This window comes from Poeciliopsis prolifica, unplaced genomic scaffold, assembly GCF_027474105.1.
Source record: "Poeciliopsis prolifica strain line A6 unplaced genomic scaffold, Auburn_PproV2 SCAFFOLD014, whole genome shotgun sequence".
In the NCBI taxonomy this organism is placed as follows: Eukaryota; Metazoa; Chordata; class Actinopteri; order Cyprinodontiformes; family Poeciliidae; genus Poeciliopsis; species Poeciliopsis prolifica.
Window position 1 is genome coordinate 10719427 of NW_026562389.1, and position 27046 is coordinate 10746472.

General features: G+C 38.1%; 1 protein-coding gene across 2 annotated transcripts; it reads right to left on the reverse strand.

The window, feature by feature from the left end:
* Nucleotides 1–26652, reverse strand: dmrt1 (doublesex and mab-3 related transcription factor 1). Of its 2 annotated transcripts, none has more exons than XM_055039068.1 (5): nucleotides 26382–26652; nucleotides 24272–24446; nucleotides 20196–20356; nucleotides 14349–14520; nucleotides 1–1497 (listed from the first exon to the last, which is right to left on the reverse strand). In XM_055039068.1, exons 1-5 carry the CDS (start codon nucleotides 26604–26606, stop codon nucleotides 1352–1354), a joined length of 879 nt encoding a protein of 292 aa, XP_054895043.1. In that variant the 5' UTR covers nucleotides 26607–26652; the 3' UTR covers nucleotides 1–1351. The 2 variants fall into 2 exon arrangements, with proteins under 2 accessions (XP_054895043.1, XP_054895042.1); XM_055039067.1 differs by having other exon boundaries at nucleotides 14349–14523.
* Nucleotides 26653–27046: the final 394 nt, after the last annotated feature.

Sequence of the window (27046 nt, forward strand, 5' to 3'; positions counted from 1 at the left end):
TGAGATTAATGAGATTTATTTGCATCTGATGTGATTCTGTTGGAATAACAACATCGTGTCTGATTGAGAAAAATCAAAATATATATCAGAAAGGGAACATACAGTAAGATCCAGTGGCAACTAGAGGCTGATTGGCAAATTACAACAAAAAAAAAAACAAAAAAAACTCCCTTCCAAACCGTTCAGAGAAATTAAGACAAATCTTGTTTATTATAAAATGAAAATAAGTGGAAAACTGGTCAACAAAGCAAAAAAACAAAAACAAAAAACAATAATCCTTAAACAGAGAGAATTAACCAACTGGATTAGAAAAAATACACCAAAGTAAAAGTTGCATTATTTATATTGTGTAAAATGTGAGATTAATGCAAACAATAAGTCAAATTAACCAAATCTCATTATGTAATTGAAAGAAAAAACCTTGATTCCAGTGTTTCAGGATGGAGTTTATCAAAAAATACAAACTTGACCAATATAGTGACCCTAAAGTCTACACACCTGTTAAAGTCCCAGGTCTGTCGGAAAAAATGATGAATCCTGTAACTTTTTCCACATGTAATGAAGCACTAAACCCTCAGAATTAAACCGGAAATTAATCTCTTGGAGGGGAAAAACTGTTCACATGCAGACGTGTCTTTACCATGTTTGGATTAGAGAAAACGTCTACACTGCAAAAACACAAAATCTTAACAAGGATTTTTGTCTAGCTTCAAATTCAAATATCTTAATGCACTAAAAATGAGGAAAAACTAATAAGTAACTATGCAGCAAGAAACATGAGCTGGTTTTGAATCAATAATTCCTTAATATTGATGAAAAAGGTCTAGCAATTTCACTTATGAAATGGTAACAATTACATGTTATAAATCACATAATCTGCCAAGTTTATGAAACAAGTTTACTTTTTAATCAATATTAAGGTCCTACTGACTAAAATCAGGCTCCTCTGTGTTATAAGACATTTGCATTAGGAAACAGATTTTGTGTTTTTGCAGTGTTTAGTTTTTCAGTGATAATAAATGTTCTTTAACTGAATTGAACACATATATTCCACCTGAAGGTGTAAAATGTTTTGAAATAATAATAATAATATGTCAAGGCGTAAGAGGTGTGTAAACTTTTGAGAGTACTGTATTTTATTTTGTATAATCTAATTCAATCTTGATTTTTTTTCTAATTAGGAATCATAAAAGAATAAAGTCAGTTTTTGGATGATTAACTCCCTTCAGTTACGAACAGAGACTCAGAGCAGAACAGAAATCAGGAACAAAAATCTGCTTTAACAGCTGAACAGTTTTCAGTTCAGGCGAGAACTTATCATGGCATTCTTCTTCTTCTTCTTCTGGTTTTTCTAGTTGCTGGTGTCGCCGCTGATGGTGTCGACGGTGAAGCCGGCCGCCTGGCCGCCGGCCTCGCACTCGGCCTTGTCGTCGTTTAGAACCAGAGCGCTCATGGAGCGGCAGGTCATGGTCGAGTCGTAGCTGGTGGGTGAAAACGCTGCGGGAAGAAACAGTCAGAGTTCACGTCCAGAACAAGTTTCACTTCAATATTACATATTTATTCAGATTGTCTGAGTTCATTTTCCGCTTGTAAAGTGTGGCTGGATAAACTGATATGCTTAGGCGATGGACCAGCCCAGTAGCTCCTAACATGAGCTCAGCAGGTGTTTGCTAATTGCTCACGGCTAGTCTGAAGGAGTGGGGGAGGAGCTGCGTCTAGAAGGCGGGGCTACGTCCACCCAGGTGTTTTGCCGTTGATATTTAGGAATTTGCATGAAAGAAAAACATTTAGGTTTTTAGTAAGACGACATTATGTGAAGTAAACCTAAAACAATTTTAAATAATCTTGAATCTTTTAAAATGCAGCAAATACCTTTTAATTTAAGCAAACTTTTATTTTGAAGGGGGATTTGTGAACTTTTCTATTATTTTTTGTTATAAAGCTTATTGCTGCATATATTTGTATTCTCCAAATCTACACCCGTTTGCTTTTTTTTAAAATATTTAAAATTATTACGTTTACAATAAAGAATAATGTCATTTTTATTAGCTACTTTATATTTACAGATAATCTGTGGTTTATTTTGAAGGATCCCTCTCAGATGACATAAATGAAATTCGTCCAGTCGTAGTAGCTTTTCCTGCTCTCCTCTCCTCAGCAGAGCTGGGAAGGAAAACAGGAGTAATTTTTCTCCTCATTAACTTCCTGATTGGTTTCGGACTCCGATTTTTGCTCGTCTGCAGTTTGTCACCAGTTCAGAACTGACAGCTCGATCGTTAACACTAATGTTGGAGTAGCTTTTGTTCCTCGGCGCTCTGTTTGTACAGCAGTAACAGCCGCGTGGTGAATTAGCACGCTCACTGTTAATTCTGCCTCCGTTCATCAGCAGGAAATCTACGACGCCATTAAAGGCCGGAACCGAGTGGACGCGTTCGTTTCCGCAGGGACGTTAAATCACGACACGTGTTCTTGGCATCGTTCGCCCGTCGTCTGCCCTGCTGCATAATTAAACCACTGAAACAGCAGAAAGCTTGTTCTCAATTAGCAGTGGAGGCCTGTTGGTTTACTAACCAATTGTCAGCTGATTGTTAGTATCTGCATGTTTATCTGTGTCTCACTTATTGCAGTGATCACATTCCACACGTTTTCAGGAGAAAAAGATCCAGCTTTCATTTGTCCGATCAGGGCATCCGATGATTTAAAGTCATTCTCTGTCATCTATTCAGTTTACTCTTAGAAAATGATGTTAATTCACAGAAAACAAACAACAGAATCTGTTTTTCTGAGAACATGGAGAACAGACTCTAGAAATAGTGAGTTCTCTGGATTCCTTCCAGTCAAATCATAACTCTTAATGACCGATTTCTCTAAGGATGCTTTCAAGCCTGATCGTCCAGTAGACTCTGTTTTATAGGGATCAAAATTTTTTGCATTTTCCCAAAGCTGTGAGTAAAACCAACCAAACCCTTTGAGCAGCCTGTTCCCCTCGTTGCCTGTAGGGGCGCTGCACCCAAAACCACTGAAGGAAGGCCACAAAAACCTCTGAAGAAGAGACTAAATACAACTTCCTTCTTCACGAAACGTAAACAATAATGGAGATTTTTGTGGCTGTAGGATTTTTCCCGTGAGCGCTAGTTAGCATGTTTGTCTTGGTGGATTTACCCAGAATTCCCTGTGCTTCCCTGTGTCGGAGCGGTCTCCGGTCTACTTGGCGCCAACATTCACAGCTGAATCGTTCACTGCAACCAAACCAAGTTTGCTTTTGTGGTCTGCGTCAGAGTTCGATTGTGAAGCTCCAGAAACGAACCCAACACGACGCCGGCGACCAGGAACAGACGACGGACGGCTGGTACGATGTGAAAACTTTGGAAAATTTGAGTGAATTTATCATCATAATGCATCAAAAATCTTTCTCTACCGGTAGAAATAGAAACATTTCTGAATGTGAAAGTGTCGAAACGTTGAGTGAAATGGAAATAAAACCTGAATGTATTGACTTACAAATCTGACAAAAAATTCAGGAGGCAGTTTGTAACAAGACAAACTTCACCTGAGAAAGTTTTGTTTCTGGAATGAACTTCTGCCCTTCTCGCAGTCACTCAGCACTAAATATATAAGGTTTCTAAACTATTAAACTGTCTTTGTGTGCACTAACAAAAGGAAGCTTTTTCAACCTCCCACTTGTCCTGTTGGGAAAAGGAGGGAGGGTTTCAATGAAGGTGCAATCATTTCTGCTGCTGCCAAAAAATGGGGGGGAACAAAAGCCCAGATGTGAGAGTAGATGGTAATTCAGTCTGATCCAGAGAGGATAAGTGCTCTGTGGCTTTCATACTCCACACTCACCACCCGTACCGATCCAACCAGATAACGCTTAAGTAAACACAGAAATCTGCCAACACACAAATCAAATATAACATATCCTAGTAGTGCTAAATATGAAGAGACAGTGAGGGAAATATCACTCCCTACTTCTGATTTTAGCTTTGAAAATAATCGATTTGCACTAAAGTGAGCAGAACTTATGGTCACACAAGTTAAGAATGGTGAAAATAAAAATAAAAAAACTTATAAAATGGTACGTTTTTGTAAGAAAAGCATTTAGTTTTCAATTTGCTTTTAGTTTGATTAATACATTTATTCTCCGGTTCTGAACAGGATCTGATTCTGTCCTGATAAAACATTTCTGTTATTGCAATAAGCGATTATATTGTTGTTCAAGTAAAATAAAGGTAATAATATGTAATAATGGTCTAATAACATTTAACACTGAAGCATTTTAAATATCCAAAATAAAGAAACAAAAACAAAAGAAAAAACAAATTAAATTGTAAAGTATCCCTAAAAATGGTTTAGTTGAACGTCAATCAGACTTTTATCATCCAGAAAATAGAAAACCAATAAGTGATGAAGAGGGAAATGAATGAGTTTGGTTTAATGTATCATGTGATTAATTTATTTTTTATATGTTTGAATCAGATAAAAGCTGATTTAGGTGCAAACTCAGCTTTTTATTGAAAGTATCCTGATAAACATTGTATTTATTGTGAAGTTAAACAAAGAAAAATATTCTGTGTTGTACTTAATATTTTTATTGTTAAGAAAATTATGTTGGAAATAATTTTACCCTTATTGCAAATAAAATGGATGAGTCAAATTGCAGCACAAATCCAGTGAAAGTGCCCCAAGTGGCCCCAGGGCCGCAGTTTGGACCCCCCTGATTCAGAGAAAGAAACTGTGAGACGTTCTGGAGGAGGCGGAAGAATCGCTCTTCACCTGTGTGAATGTGTGGGAGGCTTTCAGGGCCGGCAGCGTTTAGTGAGGCTGTTATGAAGGAGAAAAAATTAAATCGCAGGGATGAAGAGTTGCCTGTCACATGACAAGGTTGCCCTGAGATTAAATGGCTGCCATTAAAATGATACGAGGTGTGTCTAAAAAAAAAAAAAGCAGGCCCGGTCGGACCCATGTGTGTCCAGCTTGAAAAGATGGACGCTCCCGTCTGTGGCTGCTCATCACGCCATCGGAGCGGCTGCAGGACTTAATGGCCCAGAAAACGGAGCCAAAGAGCAGACGGGCGGCCGGGCTTTAAACAGCCGACGTTCAGGAGGCAGACCTTCACCCTGCAGGCCCAGATCGCTCACCACAACGACTACACACTGCGAACACACCGAACTCACCACAGTTTCTTCTAAAAATACCTTCATAAGCTTTAAATAAAACTCACTTTTCAGCAGAATACAGGAGCTTCAAAACTCAGTGATTCAAAATCATGTAATCATTTTTTTATTCAGTGGGTAGAAAATCCAGAAATTTTTCACCATTAAAATACTTCATAACAAAATTATTCAAGTAAATGTAAAAAGTACAGCGTAGTAAAAATACACCTAAAAGTAATTTTTTTACTGAACTTTTTTTTTTATCAATATTAATAAACTATTTACTTAAACTACTGTTTTTGTTAAAAAATTAATACAATATTTGCACAACAAACTAAACCAAAAAAACTTGGTAAGATATTTTTTTGCAGTTTTTTAGTCTATTTTCCTTTTAAAGTTTTTACAAACCAAAACTGATATCCGTTATGATTTTGTTTTTTACAATCCTTGCTGGGTTTTTCTGTGATAGAACAGAAGGTGGCTCGTAATCAGAGCATTGAAAGAAAAGAAAAAACAGTTTTTCAGATTATTTTATGCATAAAACTCTGAAAGGTGCGGTGTGGATTTTCCAGTGTCAATAAACATGGCCTCTGACCTTTTCCATGTGTAAATAAAAACAACCAGAGGTGATCCTTATATGAGTCTTACACATTTAGGAAACATGTTTTGCTCACAACTTTTCTTCTTTTTAAAATAAAAACTCTAAATATTTTTGTTTTGATCAGCAGAACTCTGATGCTTGAGCTGCTTCTAATTTTAAGCCACATCAAACACTCTAATCAGTGAACTAAACCGGGTCAATAAAAGCTTTTGCATTGCCATTATTTCGGACTATTCATTTTACTGTCTGCTGTTAAATCTTCCATAAATTTCTCTCTCCCTCGTCAAACTGAGAAGCATTGAGACAGTAGTTTAAAGGGACGGAGCCGCTTTTGAAGCAATTAAGATGCTTAAAGAAACACTTAGAGGCTCATTATTGGTTTGCAGTGGAGCCAATGTGAGTGGAGGACCGACCCAGTTTGACAGAAGGCATCAGGCGCAGAGGTCAAAGGCTAATTAAGCAGAGACGACCCTTTGCTCCTGCATTGTTAACCAATCTGTCCCCAGTGAGGACGACCGCCAGAAAGGCGTGACGCCGCCACCGTCTCCGCGCTAAATCTCCATTTCGGCTACTGTGCCCCATCAGCTCGCAAAATGGCACGTCGGACGGTCGCCGGCGTTCTGACGGGATTCACCAAGAGTTATGGATATGCAATAATGAGCTGAGGCGGCCGATCGATGTTTGCGTGACTTCTCTATCATTGCGCTTTAAACAAGAGATTAATTGTGAGTCGACAGCGTAAGAAAAATGCCAAAGTAAAGGACACAGGAAGAGTGAAATATATCGCTGCGCTAAAGCTGTCAGACGTGTTTATTCAAGTCGTTCAGCTGTTTCAGACCAACACACACCAGCATCAGGAGGCTGCGGAGAAAAAACATCACTAAGTTTGTTTCATCAAGAGGAAGAACCGTCTGATAAATCTGGAATAATAACAGAATTTATTTATGTAACACTTCTAAAAACGCATTTTACCAGAGAAAAGCACAATCATGGAACAAAATCATAAAAGGAAAAAAATAAATAAGAGATTATTACAGCTATATTTTAAGAGTTTAAAGTAAAGCATTTAAATTTAAAGTTGTCAACTGTTATTTTTGACAAAAGTGAACAATTTAAAAAGAAATTCTGGAGGAATATAAAGCAGTTTTTCTTTCATTGTTTTCAGAGACAAAACAACCAAATTCAATTTGACTTGGATGCAGTCTGAATCGTTTTAAAATAAAAAAATAAACTAACCAACAGGAACAAATGTTTACTTGTGCTGGGACGTTAAAACATTCATTTAGACCATATTAAAAATTTCATCGCAGTTAATTGCCTTGTTTTGCAGTCGAATCCTTTCTGGCATTAATGCCAGGCCACCAGATGGCGCTGTATTTTAGCAGGTCGTCGGATGTGCAGGCCAAGTAAGTGTTATCCGTTTTGTTGAGCTCTGCTTTTGCATGCGTCCAGTAAAGCCAACAGCTTTCACATCCACAAAAAGTTTCTCTGTTTTTGAGAGCTGGTTTTAAAGAAACTGGACTGGGACAGACTGGACCGGTTCTCCTGTGTAAACGGGCCTAAAGGAGGCGCTGCCGTGTGGTTGGTGACTTACTATTTACGTCTGCAACACATTAAATGGGGATTCCACCCGATCAGGAGGCTGGATAGATGAAATCTCCATGTTCTGCATCCTGTTGCGCCCCAAACTAACATCACTTTCATTAAAGACGACTGAAAGCATGAAGAGGCCAAGAACTCACTCGTTACGTTGAGGCAAAAACAAACCCTTTCCTGAAACTTTCCTAAAACCATGAAAATCATGGACAACCTCCACCATCCTCTTCATGAGTGTCTTCAGATAGAGGCGTCTTCAAATTCGCTGTAATACAGACTGCTACAGGAGCGGTTTCCTGCCAACACATTTACAACAGCTCTATGAAAAATATGAATTAAAATGAGTTACAGCAACATTTCATTCCTCTAAAATCAATAAAGTCTTTTTTAATTTTTGAATTAATGTAATAAACTGCAGGTCAAATAAGTTTCTGTTGAGCAGAAATGGAACAGAAGTTTCATCTCTTTCAGTTTTCCTCCAGTGAAACCACTAAAGCAGGAAAATGTTGGTTCAACAGATTCAACAGCATTCGACAGAACCATTTCATCTGGAGCCAGCAGGACAGTGTGTGTGTGTGTGTGTGTGTGTGTGTGTGTGTGTGTGTGTGTGTGTGTGTGTGTGTGTGTGTGTGTGAGAGAGAGAGAGAGAGTCAGAAAGAGAAATAGAGAGTGAGGATAAGAGGACATAAACTACACAGCCCTGGCCATTTAATGTCTCCACAGCCCCAGGCCTGTGTTAATGGTGGTGTTGTACAACACATTACTGTGGTGCTTGTGCCCTAAGCAGACAATTATACTGGTATTTAGCCCCGGAGGCTATCAGGGCACTTAGCAGCACCGCGGGCCGGGGAGGACGGCTTGACAGCTCTCACAGGAGTTTTATTCTGTAATCAAGAACCAGGAGAAACGCTAAAATAAGAGCCACCAGGTTCCCAGGGGCCTCCAGTCAAACATCCCTCCAGCTCAGAGAAACATTCTCATTTACTGACTGAACATGGACTAAACTGGCAGATTTGTCGGCTTGTAATTGAGTTTTAATATGAATCTAATGAAAGTGGACTGAATGAAAAATGAATAAAACTGGATCTGTTTCCTGTGAACAGCTTTCAGGTGACTTTAAGTTAGAAAATCAGCTAAATAGAAGCAATGTGTTAAAAGGACTTCTGACAAAAAGAAGTTATTTTTGTACTATTAACTATTGGATCATCTCAAAAACTGATATCTAGATCCAATACTAATCGTATCGTTATGGCTAATAATATTTACCAATATTATATATATGCTATATATATTTCTCATCCATTTCTTGAGAAAGAAGTGAAACCGACAGCAACAAGATGAAAATAAAATATCTTTTTATGTCTATATTTAATATAAAAGGTGTGGAACATGTGGTACAAAGGTTTTTGTGTGATGTAAATGCACAAAAGCCTTTAGGTTTGTTTACTCAGAGAAGTAGGTTTATCTTAGACCAGAGGACACATTTTGTCTTAATTTTAACATAACTTTTAAAACTATACATTTTTTTACATGTTTGTTGAAACTGTCACCATGTCATGACAACTTGGTGTCAGACAGATCTGTAAAATAATAATAAGTTGTTTCTCTGCCACAAGAACACTTAACAGCCAGGACCTGAGGATGACTGGCAGCGCTAAGACCCGCCTCCTTGCTGTGATTGGTTGTTTTTGGTACATTTCTTCAGATGGTAGTAGAAGCTCAGGGAGGAGGTGGAAGGTATTGACCTTTAAAAATGTCACAACATGGTGACAGTTTTAATAAATACTTAGCAAACATATTTTTTAAATAAAACTTACATCCTGCAGCATTAAATGTAATTTTCAAACTTTTCCTCCACTGCAAAACCACAAAATCTTGCCAAGTATTTTTGGTCTAATTTACAGTGTAAAGATCTTAGTAAGCTTGAAATAAGATAAAACTAACCTACAAGAAACTTTTATGAAGGATATAGGAGCTTGTTTCAGTCATTTCTAAATATTGATGAGAAAGTTTTAGTTCCACTGGCAGATAATTTTACTTATGACATTTTTCCCTTTTTATATCTAAAATAATCTGCTGGAGGAACTAGTGCTTTTCCATGAAAATTAAGAATTTATATACTTAACATAAGCTCCAATATCTTTCAGAAAAGTTATTCGTAAGTTAGTTTTGTGTTATTTCAAGCTTACGCAGATGTTTACTCGATAAATTAGAGCAAAAGTACGTGCTAAGGCTTTGTGTTTTTGCATTGTCCTGTTAGTTTCAGCTCTGGTAATGAATCAACGGAGTAAATGTGTTAAAGTTGGTGTCGAACTCTGGATACATGATATGAAACAGTGCTTACTTTGAAAAGGTCACCTCTTTGCGGCGCGGAACCGATTTCTGATTCGTTTAGGTTTAATAAATCCTAAAGAGTGAGCGGCCTTTGTGGCATCTCAAAAATGAGTGTGAGGCGAAGGTTTGTGACGGGAAGTAATCTGACCTGAAAGCAGCTAAAAGCAATTTTACACACGAAACAAAGAAACGCAGCGGCTGCAGCTTCTTGGCTGTTTTGTTGTTTTTTCTTTGCTTATTCTTCAGAGGGAGGCTGACAACCTGAAACGAGAGACTTTATACGCAGTAACTCACGGAGGTGTACAGTAGGATATAGATTGAAGTGAGAAAAATCAATAGAATATCATCTAGAAAGATAGTAATGGATTTCTAACTTAATGGGCTCACACAGGTCTATCGATTAGCAGGATGAAAATCTGCAATACCTCAACAATCTGATTTGCATTTAAATTACAGTAGGCGCTGTGCTGACACCAATATAACAACACAGACAAACATATAGCCGGCCGAGCGGCGCTCCATCATCACGTCTGACTGTGGGCTGCATCCGCTTTTAGAAAAGTAAAGGAAAAGTTGCTGTGCTGAGAGACAACCAACTTCTAAATTCTGTTGGTCGGGACAAGGACAGAAAGATGTCACCTATGAGTCTCAGGCAACCATAACTCTGGCTGGGCAGCTCATCGTGAGGCGGCTGTTTGTGGAGAAACACTGTGGATGTCTCTGTGTATATTTGTACTGGGTGGGTGGGAGTGGAGGCGATGTGAGATGAGATGTTGAGAGGGGAGGGGAGTTTGATGGACTGCACTGTCACCTCCCGGCCGGCGATTTACAGCGGCGCGGCTGCTGACGAGCGCGGGGCAGTAAACAGGCCGGCCGGGGGCGTATTTCACAGCGAGCTGGCTTTTATGAAGAACACCGGGATGGCTCTGCCCACGGCTCCGCCCGCACCGCCGTGACGGATGGAGAAAGACGCATGACAAGCTTCATCATTGTTTGTAAATCTTAACTGTTCCCGCTCACTAACTCCAGAAGGCAATTTTGCGGAGACAGCGAGAGGGGGGGACGAAGAGCGAGGAGGAGGAGAAAGAGGTGAGGAGGGGAGGGGAAAGGACAGCGTGGCACACTTGAAGGTTATTTGGATCTCTGTATTTGGCCAAATGATTAGCCTTATCCTGGGAGGGAGATAAATCTGCCAGGCGCCGTTTGGCAGCCGTGTGGGAAGGGAGGGAAGGAAGATCACAGGAACCGTTTCCTCCGTCTGATCCCAACCAAAACATCGCTTTGCTTCACCTCGACGTCCAGCCGCACGCTGCTTTCTGTAACAACACCTGCTTCTCCACTACAAATGTTCGCAAATATTTGTCACTATTCTACTAATGTCAAAAAATACAATTCTGCAGATGCGATGTTTCTATTAAATAAGAAATTAAATTAAACTCACGTTATTAAGTCACTAAAATTAATGGCGGGGACTGATGTGAACAGTTTCAGATTTATCCATAATTCAGCCAATCAGGGCAGAGGTTGGCGTCTTATTGAGGCGTCGGAACGACAAGCTGCACCTACTTGGGAGCGGCTACGTCAACGGCCTTTTTCTGGAAACAGTCGGCCATTTTACTGAAGAGTTGTGAATTCAACACGTTTGAATGATGCACAACTTCTTATGAACTGTGTGATGCTGAGACCAAACAAGCCACTTCCTGTCGTCTTCTTTGTTGTTTCTGCCAGGAGTAACATCCTGTTGTTGATCACGAGACTCGTGATGTAAAAAAACTGTTACCACTACAGTTTTGCTAAATACATCTATTTTGATATGGCTGGGAAAAAACCCCCCACCTCATTGGGAAAATTGCAGTGTTTCCATATTGTCGTAATTCCAAGTTGTGCAATTTTAAGGTCAACTGAAACACAGTTGCTGACACACAAGTTATACCCACAAACAACAGATATAGCCAACAGACACGCTTCTCTCAACCCACTCGGTTTTAATTCATGGCTCTAAAAATGATCTGATGGATGCTGGAAAAGATTATTGTTGTGTTCAAGTTGTGCTAAAAGGAGTTTTACTATCAGCAAAGCTATTCAAGGCTAAAATAGCATCTCTTTTTTTGTGCATGGAGCTCTGACAGATTATTGTGCATGGAGCTCTGACAAAGGATGTACAAACTTCTAAGTGTTGCTTTTGTTTTTACTGTTTTATTGTGAGAGAAAATAAAAAAGATGAATATAATTAGACCTGATGTGAAGGTGAAACAGATCCCAGGGATCCGTGTGCTGGACGCGCATTTCAGAATCCTGCACACTGCTAGTTAAGCTAAGAGGATGCTCTTTGTGTTAGCTTTAGTCCTGCAGGATAAAAGATGATGGTCAGATCTGCTAAAAAACTGCCTGCTTTGTAAAAATCTGAATTTAAGATCCAGCTTTCAACCTGCAAACCTCTCATAGGCTATGGGAATAAAAACTGCCTTTTTTCTTTTTTTGAAAAAATGGTGAATTGACACTAAAAGTGGGACCACCGGCTGAGATAGTTGTTTTCTTGTAATGGAGCATGGCGGCTCAGGGAGGGGCTGACGTGGGACCCTCACAGCAGAGGGACAGCTGAAGGTGGTAAACAAACAGCTTCTACAAGGCCAGATGTCGGGTCCTGAGCTTTACGATGCTGGTGGTGTCATCGCTCCCTTTCAGGAAAACCACGGCTGATGCTGCGATTCTGACGCTCTTTCTCTGCGTCTTAGAATATTACTAAGAGAAAAACACAGGTACAGAAAAAAACTGGATTCCCAGCATAAAAATAAATCAGAAATAGTTTCTTTAACAAACTGGACCCGGACAACAGACTTTTTTTTTTTGCATCAGTTTAGATTGAAAGTGTGTGAGAATATCCTCCATGCTGGAAATATGAAGTTAAGACAAATATACAACATGTCAGCATGAGTAAAACAGATATTAAAGTAGTTAAGGCAACACATATCAGACAAGAATCTTAAAAAGGTTATTATTGATGATGATGCTGTGAGCAATAAGAACCTCCAGTAGCAGTCAGTCTTACAAAAAATATGAAAAGGCCTCTGACTGAAGACTGATACTCATGACTGTTATGACATGCTAACAGCTCAACATGCGGGCAGCAGAAACGATATTCCAAAATGTCCTGGATGACATCCAGCACTGCTATTCCGCCTCATTTGCTTTTGCCGCTCCCCGTCGGATCTCTGTGTGGCAGCTTGGTCAGAGAGCCGGGCAGATGGAGTCGGCAGAAAGATGACGATAGACGTGTGCAAATTCAATACAAGATCTTATGATCAGAAGCTAAGAGAATAACTAAAATAAGCCTGAAACAATCAAATAATTGGGTTAAACTATTCAGTGCTCTTTGGTCTGAATAACAAGTCCCATGAGTCTGAACTGGAGTCCGCGCCATTTTAGTAGGCACAGCGGACACATGTGGACACTCTTAACCAACGTGCAAGAGAAAGATACATGACTTTCTGCTGATGGGACTGACCCATCAGCAGATATTTCCAGAATGAGACGGAGAAGGAAAATAAGTCAGACGAAGTGGAGAAGCTGCCTCTCATCTCATGCTACAATCTATTGCAGTACTTAGTGGAGCTTTACGGCCTGAAATCCATGGACACATACAATCAGCATTTTGCAAAGGATGTACAAACTCTTGGTGTGAATAACAAGGTTCTGGTGACCGGCTGAGTTAGCATATGTTGTATCAAACTACTGTTACACATGTCTGTCTTAGCTAACACATTAAAGCTACATCAGCTAAGTTAATGTTGCTAGTTTGACAGTAAGTCAAATATCCCTGATATTAATCTCAGTACAACAACCAGGTGGGTAGAGAACTCAAAAATGATAATCAAGTAGTTAGAATGTACTTATAAGTTATTAAAGCAAGTCGCCAAAAAGGATTATTTCAAAACAACACTTTTGAAACCATCTTAAAATGTAAAGAGCAAGAAGATTTGCAGAAGAAAAATAATTGACATGTCCAGAAACAGATTTTCCATCCTGGACAAATTGGTCCCTGTAATTTCAGTTTTTGCATCAGTAATCACACTCTTATTACGTACTTATCTGCATTCTTTAGATATTTCCAAAAAACACTTTACTGAAGATGATAAGCAACGCATATAATCTGATTCACCCACATTCCCTGGTAATAAGGAAGGCATAAACTCCAGGCAACCAGCAACGCTGCGCTAAGATTCTCATCTGAGTTCTGGAAAGACATCTACTGCTGCACAAATCAGAGATCCAATCTGCTTCATCTGTAAACACGGTGAAAAGAAACAAAGCTGCACTGTTTAGGACTTCTTGAACAGGTCTGCACAGTTTACATCTTATTCCCCTTCCTAATCCCCAATAATTCACCTGAATCATATTTTAATACATATTCTGTTGTATTTTAAACATCAGAAAAGCATTTAGCTGATTAAAGCCGTAAAGCCAAGCCTTAAAATTCATCGGTGAGATCCGGCATACATGAAAAGTACTGGATTTGCAGTAAAGTTTAGTGCAAGTGAAAATGAAATTTTATGACACTGTCGACTTGAATGCAGTCCTCCCTTGGATGTTCTGTTGATAAAGTCTGGGTAAAAGTTTATGGGGCCTTATAAGTGTGTGTGCTGGAGTGTTTCTGTGTTGCTCACAGCCTGCCATGGTCTCAGAGCAGCTGTTGTTCTCGTCCAGGCTGACGAAGGGCGGCACACAGGTGGTGGAGCCCAGGCCCTGGGTCAGGTAGGTGGCTCCAGGGTAATAAGAGTGCATCCGGTACTGGGAGGACACGCCGTGGCTCGGGAGGCGGCTGTCCCCATGGGGCATCTGCTTTAAACAAAAAACAACAACAATGTCACATTTATATGTAGAATACACAGTGATTAGATGTCCACTGTAAAACTGGCCAAACATTTGATCTGGCCTGATCTGTGACTCAAAATCTGTTTCCAGTTGCTGAATACAGCTTATATAAGCTCTAGCAAGTCACACTCTTCAGTGTCGATGTTGCTACCGCAGGAAAACAACTCAAAGTTAGCTATTTTCACAATAAATAAAGTGTAAAACTAAAGATTTTTAAAGGAAACTAGTTTCTACCAAAGCATGTCAATCAGGCTGTTGCAGTAAATTGTGGTCATTTTAGTCCTTCATCATTGAAACTTTTGGTTGAATTGTCCCACCTTTTAGGTACAAACTAAACATATTCATGTTAAACCTACAATTTCAATTGCATTTCTTATTAAACAGATAAAACACAGTTGCGAACTTGTGTCTTTTCAACATGAGAATATCAAAAAAGATGTCTGCACATTTGTGCCTTAGCAAGCTAATGGCGACATATACCTTCAAGCATTCAATCACTAAAGGTGCGTGTACACAAGCAGGGCTTCTTCTGTTGTTTATGGAAAATATTTATACAACTCTTAGAAGTGCAAATAAACCTTTTTAAACAAAGTGCAGTCATTTCTCTCTTAAATTTTAGACGTCTGGATGCCTTTATATGTTCAGTAAACAAGAAAAAATACTAATAAAGAAAATCAGCTTGTCGTAACTTTTTAGGAGTTTGTATTTTTGATAAAACGATAATCAATTCTTTCTCATTCCAATTGTAACAGAGAACAGTTTGTTCTCTGTCAGTTTGTCGCTCGTGCAAAGGCGCAGATTAACTGCAACAAAAATGTTACAAAAATACAGAGAGAGCAAACAAAATCAGTGCACAAATGTTTTAATGTAAACGCTGTAGCAAAAGCCTGCACAGGCCCATTCCTTTCTTCAAAAGCAGCTGTAGTTTAAACATAAATTACCCAGATTTCTAAAACAATTCACATTCAAGAATCTCACACTGTGTTCATATACATCTGTGATAATTGTTGCCATCACTACATGACCAGATTCAGCTGCAGACTCTCATAACGCATTAGGAAGCAAACAGGAAACGATCATTAGCTGCAGGAACGAGCTGCAGGAACGAGCTGCAACGCTGGCGGCTTTCTCCAGACCCCTGAAAACTTTCAGACGAGCTGTCTACTCAGCAGCAAGGCCGCCTCACTGAGGGTTTTCAATTTCATTTTTATGGAATTTGATTTCTGTCAGCCTGTAATATGTCACCCGTATTGTCCACACCATCAGCTCTGCGACAGCTTTATAAACTGTTATTTAAGCTACACTCTGCTCTTGTATTGGGCTGTGAAAAATACAACAGAGATTGGAATGGAGTCTTCAAAGTGCACTAAGCGTATGGCTCCCAGCACACATATAGCACAGGACTAAAGCAAAAGTTGCTCACAAAAGGTTTTGTTTCTGGTTAACATGGATGGTAAACATCCAGATCCAGTGTGTGGATTTGGCCTAAATGAAATATTCAGTGTCGCATGTAAAGTGCGTTAAATCGATGCTAATGTATTTTTTGCTGCCTCTTGGCCAGGACTTCCTTGAAAAAAAGGTTTTTAATCTCAATGATTTTTTTATCCTGGAAAAATAAAGGTTAAATTAAAAAATGCAACTACGATTATAAATCTTTTTTTAAAAACATATAAACTGTATAAATTGGTCCTTAAGCTTGCCATCTTTATGCTTCTGTGCAAATTGTGCACAGAAGAGGTTTTCTTTTCTCACTGCACTGATCAAACGAACCAAAGCCTTTGAGCAACCTATTCAAACTGAACCAGAGTTCACATTAACCGAACCGAGCCTGAGGTTTCTAGACAGACCAGAATTCACTTCTTTTGGTCCACATCAGTTTCATATTGGATTCAAAAGTCCGCTTAAAGTGAACTAAACGGTTGGTGTGAATGGGCCTTAGCACATCAACAGTTTCGAGTTGAGAGTAATTTTTACATACTGTGTATAAGTACAAGAAGATTTACTGTTTTGTATTTTTGCATTTAACTAATAATCTATAACAGAAAGAAAAGTGCACTGCAGCTTCCTAATAATGAAAGTTTCCACACATCTTCAGCAGTGCTTATAAGCTGACTTGTTGAGTCTCGGGGGGCTTCTTACCGCCCTGACAGTGCCTGTCTTCTTATCTGGCACCATCTTCTGTCTGGAAGCTCTTTGCCACCCTTATTTTATCACCATCCACCTGCATGGCAGCCAAGCACCGAGAGCAGAGCAGAGCAGAGCAGAGCAGAGCAGAGGAGGGAGATGGCCTTACGCTGATAACAACCACAATGTTTCCTCTGCGGCTGCACGTTGGAAAGGGATTAGCTGGGACCTCAAGTTCACTTACTAAAGATTACTTACATGGATCTTATTTCACAGCCCAACACAAAGTAGGGCAAAATTGTGAAGCAGAGAGTAAATGATACCTGGTTTTATAAAATGGTGAGAAATAAAACACTGAAAAACGTAAAGAAGTTTTATGTTCAACTTCCAAGAGTCAATATTTTGTGAAAGAAAAAAATAGTAACGTAAAATTATAATTCAATTTAGACCAGTCACAAGAAAAGTGTGCTACCAACACTTGTGATGGGAATGATGTGCTTTACAGGAACTCTAGAAGAATCCGGGGGACGGTCATGTCTCTACAATTGTATGTTGCAGTTGATTAGAAATAGCAACAAATGTATAATCTGCACACTTCAAACTCCAAAATTAGGTTACTTCATGAGGCACATTATGGCTAATGTAGCTAATATGTATCATACCTAAATTTATGTAGGTGCATATGCTATATTCTATATTATTTGACAAACAAAAACAATTTATATATAACTGTAAATACATTCTCCTGTAGGGGTCAAAGGGCATGAACATAAATGCAGAGTTTGCTACATTAATACTTTTTTTCACTTTACAATGTGCAACTTTGTGTTTGTCTTTAAAAAGTCATTAATTTCACCAGATATAGCTTAAATACATTTACAAAAGTTCAGGTGTTATGAATTATCTTTACAATGTATGAAGTAAGAAAATAACAGTAACACAAAATAAACAGGTGTGTTCAGGATGCACATCCTGAACAGATGAAATGTTCACTTTCATTAGATAATAAAAGAATAAAAATGACAACAGAAACTGACCTAATCTTTGACTAGTAAGAGAAGATATGAAACTATGTTTTAGGAAGTAATTTTCCTAAAAATATAAAAGATAAATTCTTAACTAGGCATCTCAAGGATGACACTTGAAGTTTAATAAAACTGAAATATGGTCAAATAAATAGACTATTTTTAAGCAAAAAACAATAAAAGTAAAAAAAAAAAAGTAATCTTTCTCCTTCCCACTGAGTGTTTGTGGCATTAATAGAATCCACAAATAATAAACTCTGGAATTACAAAAAGAGTGGCCAGTAAATTTAGAGAAGTGCATCACGTAACCCCTTCAACCCGACAGCCTGCCAAAAAAAATCATAAATCACAAAGGAGGATGGCTAAATTATGCTAAAGAGCGCTAACTGATTAGCATTAATGTGCTCACTTTCTTCCTCAAGCGCTGAAGCATGGCGGTTTGTTCTTCTGCCGACAGACAATACCATTAACCTTTGCAATTTAGCCTCTGCAGGGTGGCAGAGGCAGTGACCCCAAAACTAGATGTTGCTACTGGGGGAAACCGGAGGGAGGCAGAGAGAGGTGGGAAAATGATCTTCATAAAAAAACCAAACCGCATTGTCAAGGATCAGGGGAGAGTTATAGTTATAATCTGCTTCATGCATAATCTCATTTTCTTTGGACACAACAGAGATACATTCCAGTATAAATCAGAGCATGCACACACAGCTGGAGGAGGGACCAAACGCGAGCTGCCAGATGAAACTAACAACTGATTTTAACTGCATTTTGAAACCATCACTATTTGTACTAACCTTTTCCTCAGTACCTACCCTTTTAAAGGTGTAATGTTTTAAATTATGGAAGTATGTTCTGAGTAAATTAAAATTGAACAACCTTTATTGTCGGGCACAGGCGATTAGCAGCGTTGAATATTTCAAATGTAGCTGCAAACACTTGGTTTGCCGAGAAAATCAAAAATAAAAATGTAAAAAAGTTAAAACATTTCATGGTGCTAACCATGACGAGTACCTTCAGAGGCATAAAGGGGATATTAATGCCAATTGTACTTTCTAGGACAAACAGGAAAACAGTGGCACATTTATGTTACTCTGTGTAATGTTTTATTTCTGTTACATTACCACAATGTTGTTTGATTTGACAGATAATGACAGCAAAGTAACCAATAACTCCAAATATTATAAATTAAATTTTTTTCTGTCGTTATAAATCTTGTTTAAGCAGATAATAATCCTCTAGTAATGTAATGTTGAGGACGTACTGCCCACTATTAGAATCAAATAACATTTGGTCCAACTGAACAGAAAGAAAATCAGGGATTCATCGATTGATTTATTTAAATGAACTGATTATAACAAACTAAACTCCAGCCTTGTAAACATTTCTCCACCCAAAGCTGAGTCACTGTGAGCTTTAATGATAAACTAGTAAAAACTCAGAACGGGAACCACAGAAACAACCTCAGTCTGCTTTGACCTTTCACTCTTCTGTTCTTTCATGATTGGCTGCCAGGCTTTTCCCATGAGCCCCTTCATATCGCGTTTTAGGGTGTTTTCACACCTCATACTCCTGTAGACTCAGTTCAATTTGGGACAAAATTGCAACATTTGTAACATTTTCAGTTGCTGTGGTTCTGTTTCACACTGCAGTGTGTTAGAGAGTCCAAACCTTTTGAAAAACCTGTTCCCTTTCTCGCGCCGCACCAAGAACCACTAAAGGAAACAACACAAAAACCACTGAAGAAGAAACTGAGCGCAACTTCCTTTTCCACAAAATGTAAACAAAAATGGAGTAGATTTTAGCGGTTGGAGGATTTCTCTTTGGTGTTCTGCTGCTAGGGCTAAACTAGCATATTGGGTTTGGTTGTGTTTACCCAGAATGCCCTGCGTTGTTGTCCTCTTCCTGATTTTGGATCTTGTCCACTTGGTGTTCACAAGTGAACCAGAACTTTTATAATCCGCATCAGAATTCGATGATGCATTCACAACTCCGCAAGCGAATCGGACTTTCTAAACAGATGAACTGGAGTTTGATCAAAGCGGACGAGACAGAACTGGTGGGAGCGATCGGGTCGGGTCTGCTGACCATAAAGGCCCAAACTGTTGTACAGGTGACTTCATGAACAGCTTTAAGCCTCATCTGAATATCTACGACTTCTCCAAATGGTTTCTTCTGTTGGACTGAACTATATTTTCTTCCTTGTTGTTCTTCTTCTATCTGCTGTAATTTAAAGTTGTTTTACTTAAATGTCTGGATGTTGATAATTTTTAAAGCAAGTTTTCAAAGACAAATGAAGTCGGCTTTAACTTAAGAAAAACAGCATACAAAGTTCTGTTCCAAACATTTTCTTTTTTAATAGACTGCAATGAAACTTCAGAGACTCTGAGCTCATTTTAAATGAATAATTCCTTAATTTTGATGAAAAAGTTCTAGTTGCATTGGCAGATCATTTCACTTGAAGCACGACATGTTTCTCATGTTGTGTGTTACCTGGTACTGTGGGTAGTTGTACAGATTGGTGTAGTAGGGGGGGTAACGTGACTGCTGGTAGAAGTTGTAATAGGAGGTTTCCAGCAGGAGGTCAGAGGCTCCCTCAGCGTGAGGCCTAACAGAGGAAGAGGAGGGACTGGAGGACGATGAAGAGCGACTTCCTGAAAAAAAAATCAAAGAGTAAGACTAAGATTGTCTCAAATAAAGTATAGTCCGTGGCTTTTAATTTGTATTTCTATCATGCAAATTAAAGAAAAGATTTACTTTTTATATTCTTTGACATAATTATTTTCCAGCTTCAGTTAATAATTTCAGCTCCACCTGGATGAAATGTTTGCTGTAGTAGAAGTTTTCCTGAGCGTCTTTTTCAAACAAAGATCAAACAGCGCCATCTGCTGGTGCTGGTAACAGATTTACTTTAAAATATGTAGACCTGTCGCAATGAGAATATCGTCTGAAAGTTTAATTAGTGGAGGAACTTAGCTAGAAAGACAGATTTATTACATATAGTGAAAATTTATCAGCGTCACAATAATACGCAAGACCTATAAAAATATATTTTACAGGAGAATTACTGGAGAACGTGCATTTAAAAAACACAACAAAACAAAATAAATCCACCAAGGTAGCTGGTTTTCAATGAAGTCTTTAGAGATAAAAATATGTTTTCAGATTTGCTTTTGTTTTCATAATGTTTTATAAAATAGTAATATTATATAAAATGAGTTTACATTTTGCACAAAAAACACATATATGCACATGTTCTAGACATCTTGCTCAGGAAATGACATGAATATTTCTAACTCAGTAGCTTTCTAAGAGTGAACAATGGGCTTTAATCTTTAACTGAAGAAAAGCCAATATTTGTTCATGTTTTTGTTTGAAATAGATATAATATTACCGGGATCTTACAGGGTTAAAGTTTGGACATGCTGAAAGGTTAAATAAAAATGTTTTGTGAAACTAATTTAGCTGTAGCTCAAATAAAACAAGAGAATAAGGATTTTCAACAGATTAGTGTTAATAGTGGATAATTTAGTAAATAAAAACAAAAGATATATGAAAAAAACATAAAATAAAGAACATAATCTTAACAGAAGTTCAGTGTTTCTACCACTTCAGAAAGGAAGCTGTCTGGCAGATCTATTTGTGAAAAAATAGATTTCTTTTTGTTTCAAACATCAAAATAATCTTTTTCCAAAGAGTCACGGCACATTTTTATCACTGTGAGTAATGTAGGTGACTAAACTGTGTTTGTTTTTGCACTTTGGGCTTAACACAAGGAATGGATCACCGAATCCTGTAACCTCAGCATCTCTTTCGACTAAACTTTTTTTTTCCACTCAACTTTCCTTTAATTTGTATGAGGAAGCCAGAAATGATGTTCATTAATTAATAAACTGTAATCGTCCGAAGGAGAAATGAACTGCATCACTGAATGACTAAAATGGCTCAACGTTTCAGTGACATTCAGATCAACATGGACCTGTGTGACGGCTAATTCTTCCAGGATGAAAAGTTCAATATAATTACTGGCTATCTGTTGTGCTTTCCTTATCAGCAAGGCCACATTCCTCTCAGGCAGACCACGATCTCTTGGTTTTGCACAATGAAGACACTGTGCATCCCTGAATCCTCAGATATTAAGTTTTTTGTCCCCGCTTCGAAGTCAATCTTGTCATCACCGTATCAATGAGTGCTTCACTCCTTTTTCCAGCACAGCCCGCTCTCACTGTTCTGAGGACAAAGTTGACTTTTTTTCACACAGCAAAGCATGGAGAAACAGAGTGTAAGCAGCCTTGACCTTCATCACATGACAGGTCCATATCATCCATTCTCTGCTAACGAGCCTCCTACTAGGATAAAGTCGACAATGGAAAAACTGTTTACTCCTGCAAGCTGGAAGCGAAAGCAGAACTGAGTCAGCAGGTGCCTCAGAGATTAGAGGCTTTGTGACAGACATGCGTGTAATTATAGCTGAAATAACACTATTTAGCTTGCAAGGATTTTATCAAAGACAAACACCAACTTGGTACTAATTTTGACACATTTTCTCCCAAAAATGTTGACTTGTTTTCTTTTTAAAGACTAAAGCAGGGAAACGCACAAATGATAGCAGCTTTATAAAACCAAACCTGAAAGAAGCACAGACATTTAAATATGTTTGCAACGCAATGACAATCAGTGTGGTGATTTATGCACATATTTGGTCTTGACAATATGGCTGAAAAACGCATCATGATATTAACGTTTCATATCAGTCGATGTCAGCAATTATTGATTATTTTTATTGTTTTTAATATCTGAAATCTTGCCATGCTGGCATGACTTTTGCTGTTCTATCCACAGTTTTGACTTCCTGCTGCTGCTGTTTTTTTATTTCTAAAGTGCACATCTGAAGTTCTTTTAAATGGTCGAATATTTCCTGAGGTCAAATTATTTGGTCTCTAATTAGCTAGCAAATGTTTAGAAGTGTTAAATCAACCAAAAAGCTCTCCTAAAAAAACCAGTGGTTTGCATGATGCAACTGAAGGAGAACCAGTGGCTGCAGTCTGTTTGCTGAGCTTATTAAATATTCCAGAGGTTGAATATTTTTAGCTTATTATTATTATACAATAATAAGCTGGTAGATGCATTCCCATAAAAAGATCTGAAGATCTGTAAATGTAAAGCTCCATTTTCAAAATGTTCTTAGCAGTTAGCACTGCTGTGCAGTTCAGAATATTCTACATATTTAACATTAAATATTCTTTCATCCATATTATCTATTGATATTGTTCACATATCTGGCAATCAATTTGTTGACCAGACCTGGCACAAACATTTAACTTTTTCTACTAGGAAAAGGTTTGAAATCAAATGTGTTTTATCACAACCAGGCCTGATTTTGGCCACTCCTGTTCTCAATCCAGAAATCTCCTCAATAAGACCCGTCTGACAAAATTAATAACAATTAAAGATCCTTAAAAAGCTCAGCATCATGGTGAAAGTCCATACAGTGATGAGAATGTCAAAATGGGGAACTATGAATATGAAGTAATTCACTTTTAAGTTGTATTAACTAAACTCAGAAGAACTGGTTGTTATTATTAAAAAGCTTTTCCTTCTGCTTCCCCGCATTCAGTGTCCAGTAGTTTTTGTCACCTGTGGATTCTGCACAGAGTTGGTCAAATGGCCGATAGAGAACAAGCGAGTGGCACAGCTATTATTGTTCTAATAACAAGCTGAGTCAGCAACTTTCCGTTTTTTTCTTTTTTTTTTTTCCCAGAGGATTTTGAAACAATAAAAAGATTGCGTGGTGTTTATACCTAATCTGTGATTTTTCTCCCCCTCTGAGATAATATTTAAAATTCTATTATTAATTCAATTCAACCATAAATGGTGCTGCAGAACAGTTTCAGGAAAGGGAATGCTCATCATTTCATTTTGGGGCAGTAATGCCATTAAAACGAGCGTGAAACTCATATTACTGGGTCTACACATTTAACCCACCAGTTTTTATATCTTAAAAGCATAAATATCCCTCTTTTTTAATTCAACACATTACCTGCAATGTTTCTTTTCCAACATATAAAGTTGAACTGGAAGACAAAATGATGCCAGAATGAAACCTTCATTTTAGAAATATATTGTTGAACACAATCAGTGCTGCCACAGATATTGACACCCCTAATGAGTCCTTTAAAAATACATTTAAAGGCAGCATATATTTTTATTTTTAATGGGATCAAAACCTCTAGGAACTTCTGGATAGTTTGTTTCCCTGGGGTTGAAATATGACAGGACACCATCAGATACAGGCTGGAAAAGGAGCTCAGTTTATTTTGCCACCACAAAAAGTGAAGTTTACTGTTAGGAAGTGACATTATAAGGGTCATCAGGTCTCCATAACAACCATTAAAAGACAGCAGAAAGCAAGCCTTTTCTGACCTACCTCCACAAATGTAACAACAAGGTTTCCTCCAGTGTATTATAAGCCTGGCGGGCCACCAGGCTTTACTTCTTCCAGATTAAGCATCGTTTGTTTCTTCATTATAAGCAAACCAGAAAAGGTCAATTATACCACAGATGCTCACCTGACACAGCGAGGGATGAGTGGCTGAAGTTGGGTGATGGACTGGATCTGCCTTCCACAGAGAAGAGGCAGTCGGCAGCAGCTTCGTTTTTCACCATCACATCCGGGCCGGACAGATTGACGGGGGCACTGATGCCCAACTCCTCCTCCTGGGCCTGCTGCCTCCTCAGAGCAACCTGACCGGGGAAAGATTGATTACAAACCATCTGGTTAGAAATGTTACCTTCATTCATAATTATATTTCAGAACACATGTAACATCAGTTTTCCTAACACTTATTTTAAATGCTCACCTTAGGTAAGTCAGGAAATAAAAAGGATTATTTCCCCCATTGAAAACAAGGACTAGAGACTGAGAGGAAATTTTAGAAATTCAATAAAAAAAATTAGAATTTATTCAAATGGGAAATTAAATGTTGCAGGTGTCCCAGACTGTTTTTGATTTAAAAACCACTATAGGAAAGATTTGCAATGATACGAAGTAAGCCTTATAGTTAGACGTGTTCCAATAAGCAATAATTCAATCAATACCAGAATTAATTAAAATAAACTCAATCATTTCAATTTGCATTGCTTTTGTCTTTCTACCAAAAACTGGATGATAAAAGTCTTCACTCTCAACCAACTTTTATTTAGAAGGGCAATTTTTTTTGCAGAGACCCGCAGCTCATTTTATTCACTGTTTTTGTTGTTTTGTTTATTAATTTTGGATATTAAAAATCTCCTCCAGTTCCAGTGTTAAATTTCATTAGAATTTAAAGTTCATAGATTTTTGAGAATGCCTCAGCCATCATTTTACTTTAAAATAGTCTCAAAACAACATTATTGTTTATCGAATTAACTTCTGGGACAATTTATTGTCCAGCAAAATGTTTGTGATGCATTTCTGAATGGAGCTCTTGGTGTAAATTTCCATATAAAAAAAGGGAAATTATCCATATAACTGAATCTTTGCTAATAAATTAACTGATCGTTTGTCTTTAAAAGTAGTTTTTGGTTTTAAGTCAAATAATTAGAAATGTCTGATAATCATTAATGATGAATGGACTGTTTGCAACATGTTGCTTTGTAATAATCATAATAATGAATGCACAGATCATTTTGATACACTTAAAACACTTTGATACACTTGATCATTTGATTATAAACTTTAGTTTCTTTGATCTTGTAATGTAATGTTTTAAATTGTTATGCTTTTCACAATACATTGCTGTTACTTTAAATATTTAGATCTTTCAAATTAAATAATCTGTTTCCATACAACCGTGGCATCTGAACTTTTTTCCCCACATAAGCCAAAATCATCAAAACGAAAAAGCATAAAAAGTATAAACTCTTCAAAGAATATTTTAGTAAAAAAAATAGTCCTGTTTGAGGACAAGGGATATATTTTGTAGGTTTGTTCCAATTTAAAAAACGCCTATAGTTTGCTATTTGTGTGACTTGACTGGTTTTTGTTTTTTGGTCTCAGCAGTAAGACTGCATTTGGGTCTCTCTTTTTTAAAAGTATTTGCTGTATTTAGCAGCGAGTTAAACAGAGATTTAAAAGCACAGTCAGTGTATAATTATGGTCCCGTTTACAAAAAAAATAAATAAATTAAAATATTAATTTTTTAATCATCTTAACATTCTAAGATGTTAAAATTATTTTATTTAAAAATAATTTCTGACCACAAAATCAGTCAACGGGTCGCAAATGGTCCGCAGGCCACACCTTGAACACCCCACATTCACACTGTCTCTAAAACACCAATTAAATACCAAAACATACAAGCAAACAAAAAATGAGTAGTCATTGTTACTTAAACGTGTTAGAAAGTTTCCTGCTAAATTCATTAAAAACAAATACAAAGTAGCTGGTTTGCTTTGTTACTTTCTCGTTTCGACGGCCGTTAGCCGCTAGCTTCCTGCTTAAAATCAAGCTAACTCATGTCCGTAAAAACAGGCGTTTCTTCTGAAATGTTCGCGTTTTATTTTATTTAAAAACACAATAAAAGTGATAATTAGGTGATTCTGAATCAACAGGACCACATTTAAAGAGTGAAAATGGAGGGCCTGGAGCGTTCCGGGCCTGGAGCGCCCCGGCCTGCTGCCGGGAGAAGTAACGGTTACCTGCGCCGCCATGACGCGCTGTCTTTGGGCGATGAGGTTGCATTTGGCACATTGGCAATCCCTCCAGTTGCAGAAGCGTTTGTGTCCTTTCAGCGCAGAATAGTAGCCATGGTTTCTGCACCGGGAACATTTGGGCATCCTGGGCGACTTGCGGGCTTTGGAGGGAGACTGCGGTCTGGACTCCTCTGGCTTGATGGGCCGGATTCTGCTCATGACGGCGGGCATGTTGGCTCCGGCGGCTCGGCTGGGAGGGATGGTCAGCGGGACAGTGTTTGGATGCTGCAGGAGTTCAGTGGGTTGGTTTTATACTGGGGCTGGGATTTCAGATCACAGCCCCTCCCATCAACAAACTGGGAGAGGAGCTATCAAATAACCAGGATGATAATAATAACACAACTGGAATAATCTGAAGATGTTCTTCATTTTCACTCATTGCACAAACTGGCTCTCATAGTTTCAACACAAGTTGAAACTTGTCATTTTTAAGAGAATGGCTTACAAACAACTCTAGTACTAGTTGAAAAACACTAGTTATGTACAAACAGCAGAGGGTGTTAGTTACATTTACTCAAATAACTTTTTTGGAGAAAATAACTTTGAAGAGTAGTTTGACTGTGCTATTTACATGAGTGGAAACTGAGTAAATTCACTGAATGGAATATATT

Coding starts and splice junctions, on each gene's coding strand:
- dmrt1 (XM_055039067.1), bottom strand. CDS start 26,606: ATGCCCGCCGTCATGAGCAGAATCCGGCCCATCAAGCCAGAGGAGTCC. Junction 24,447..26,381: donor AGCGCGTCATGGCGGCGCAG/GTAACCGTTACT, acceptor TTCCCCGGTCAG/GTTGCTCTGAGGAGGCAGCA. Junction 14,524..20,195: donor ACAACTACCCACAGTACCAG/GTAACACACAAC, acceptor TTTTGTTTAAAG/CAGATGCCCCATGGGGACAG.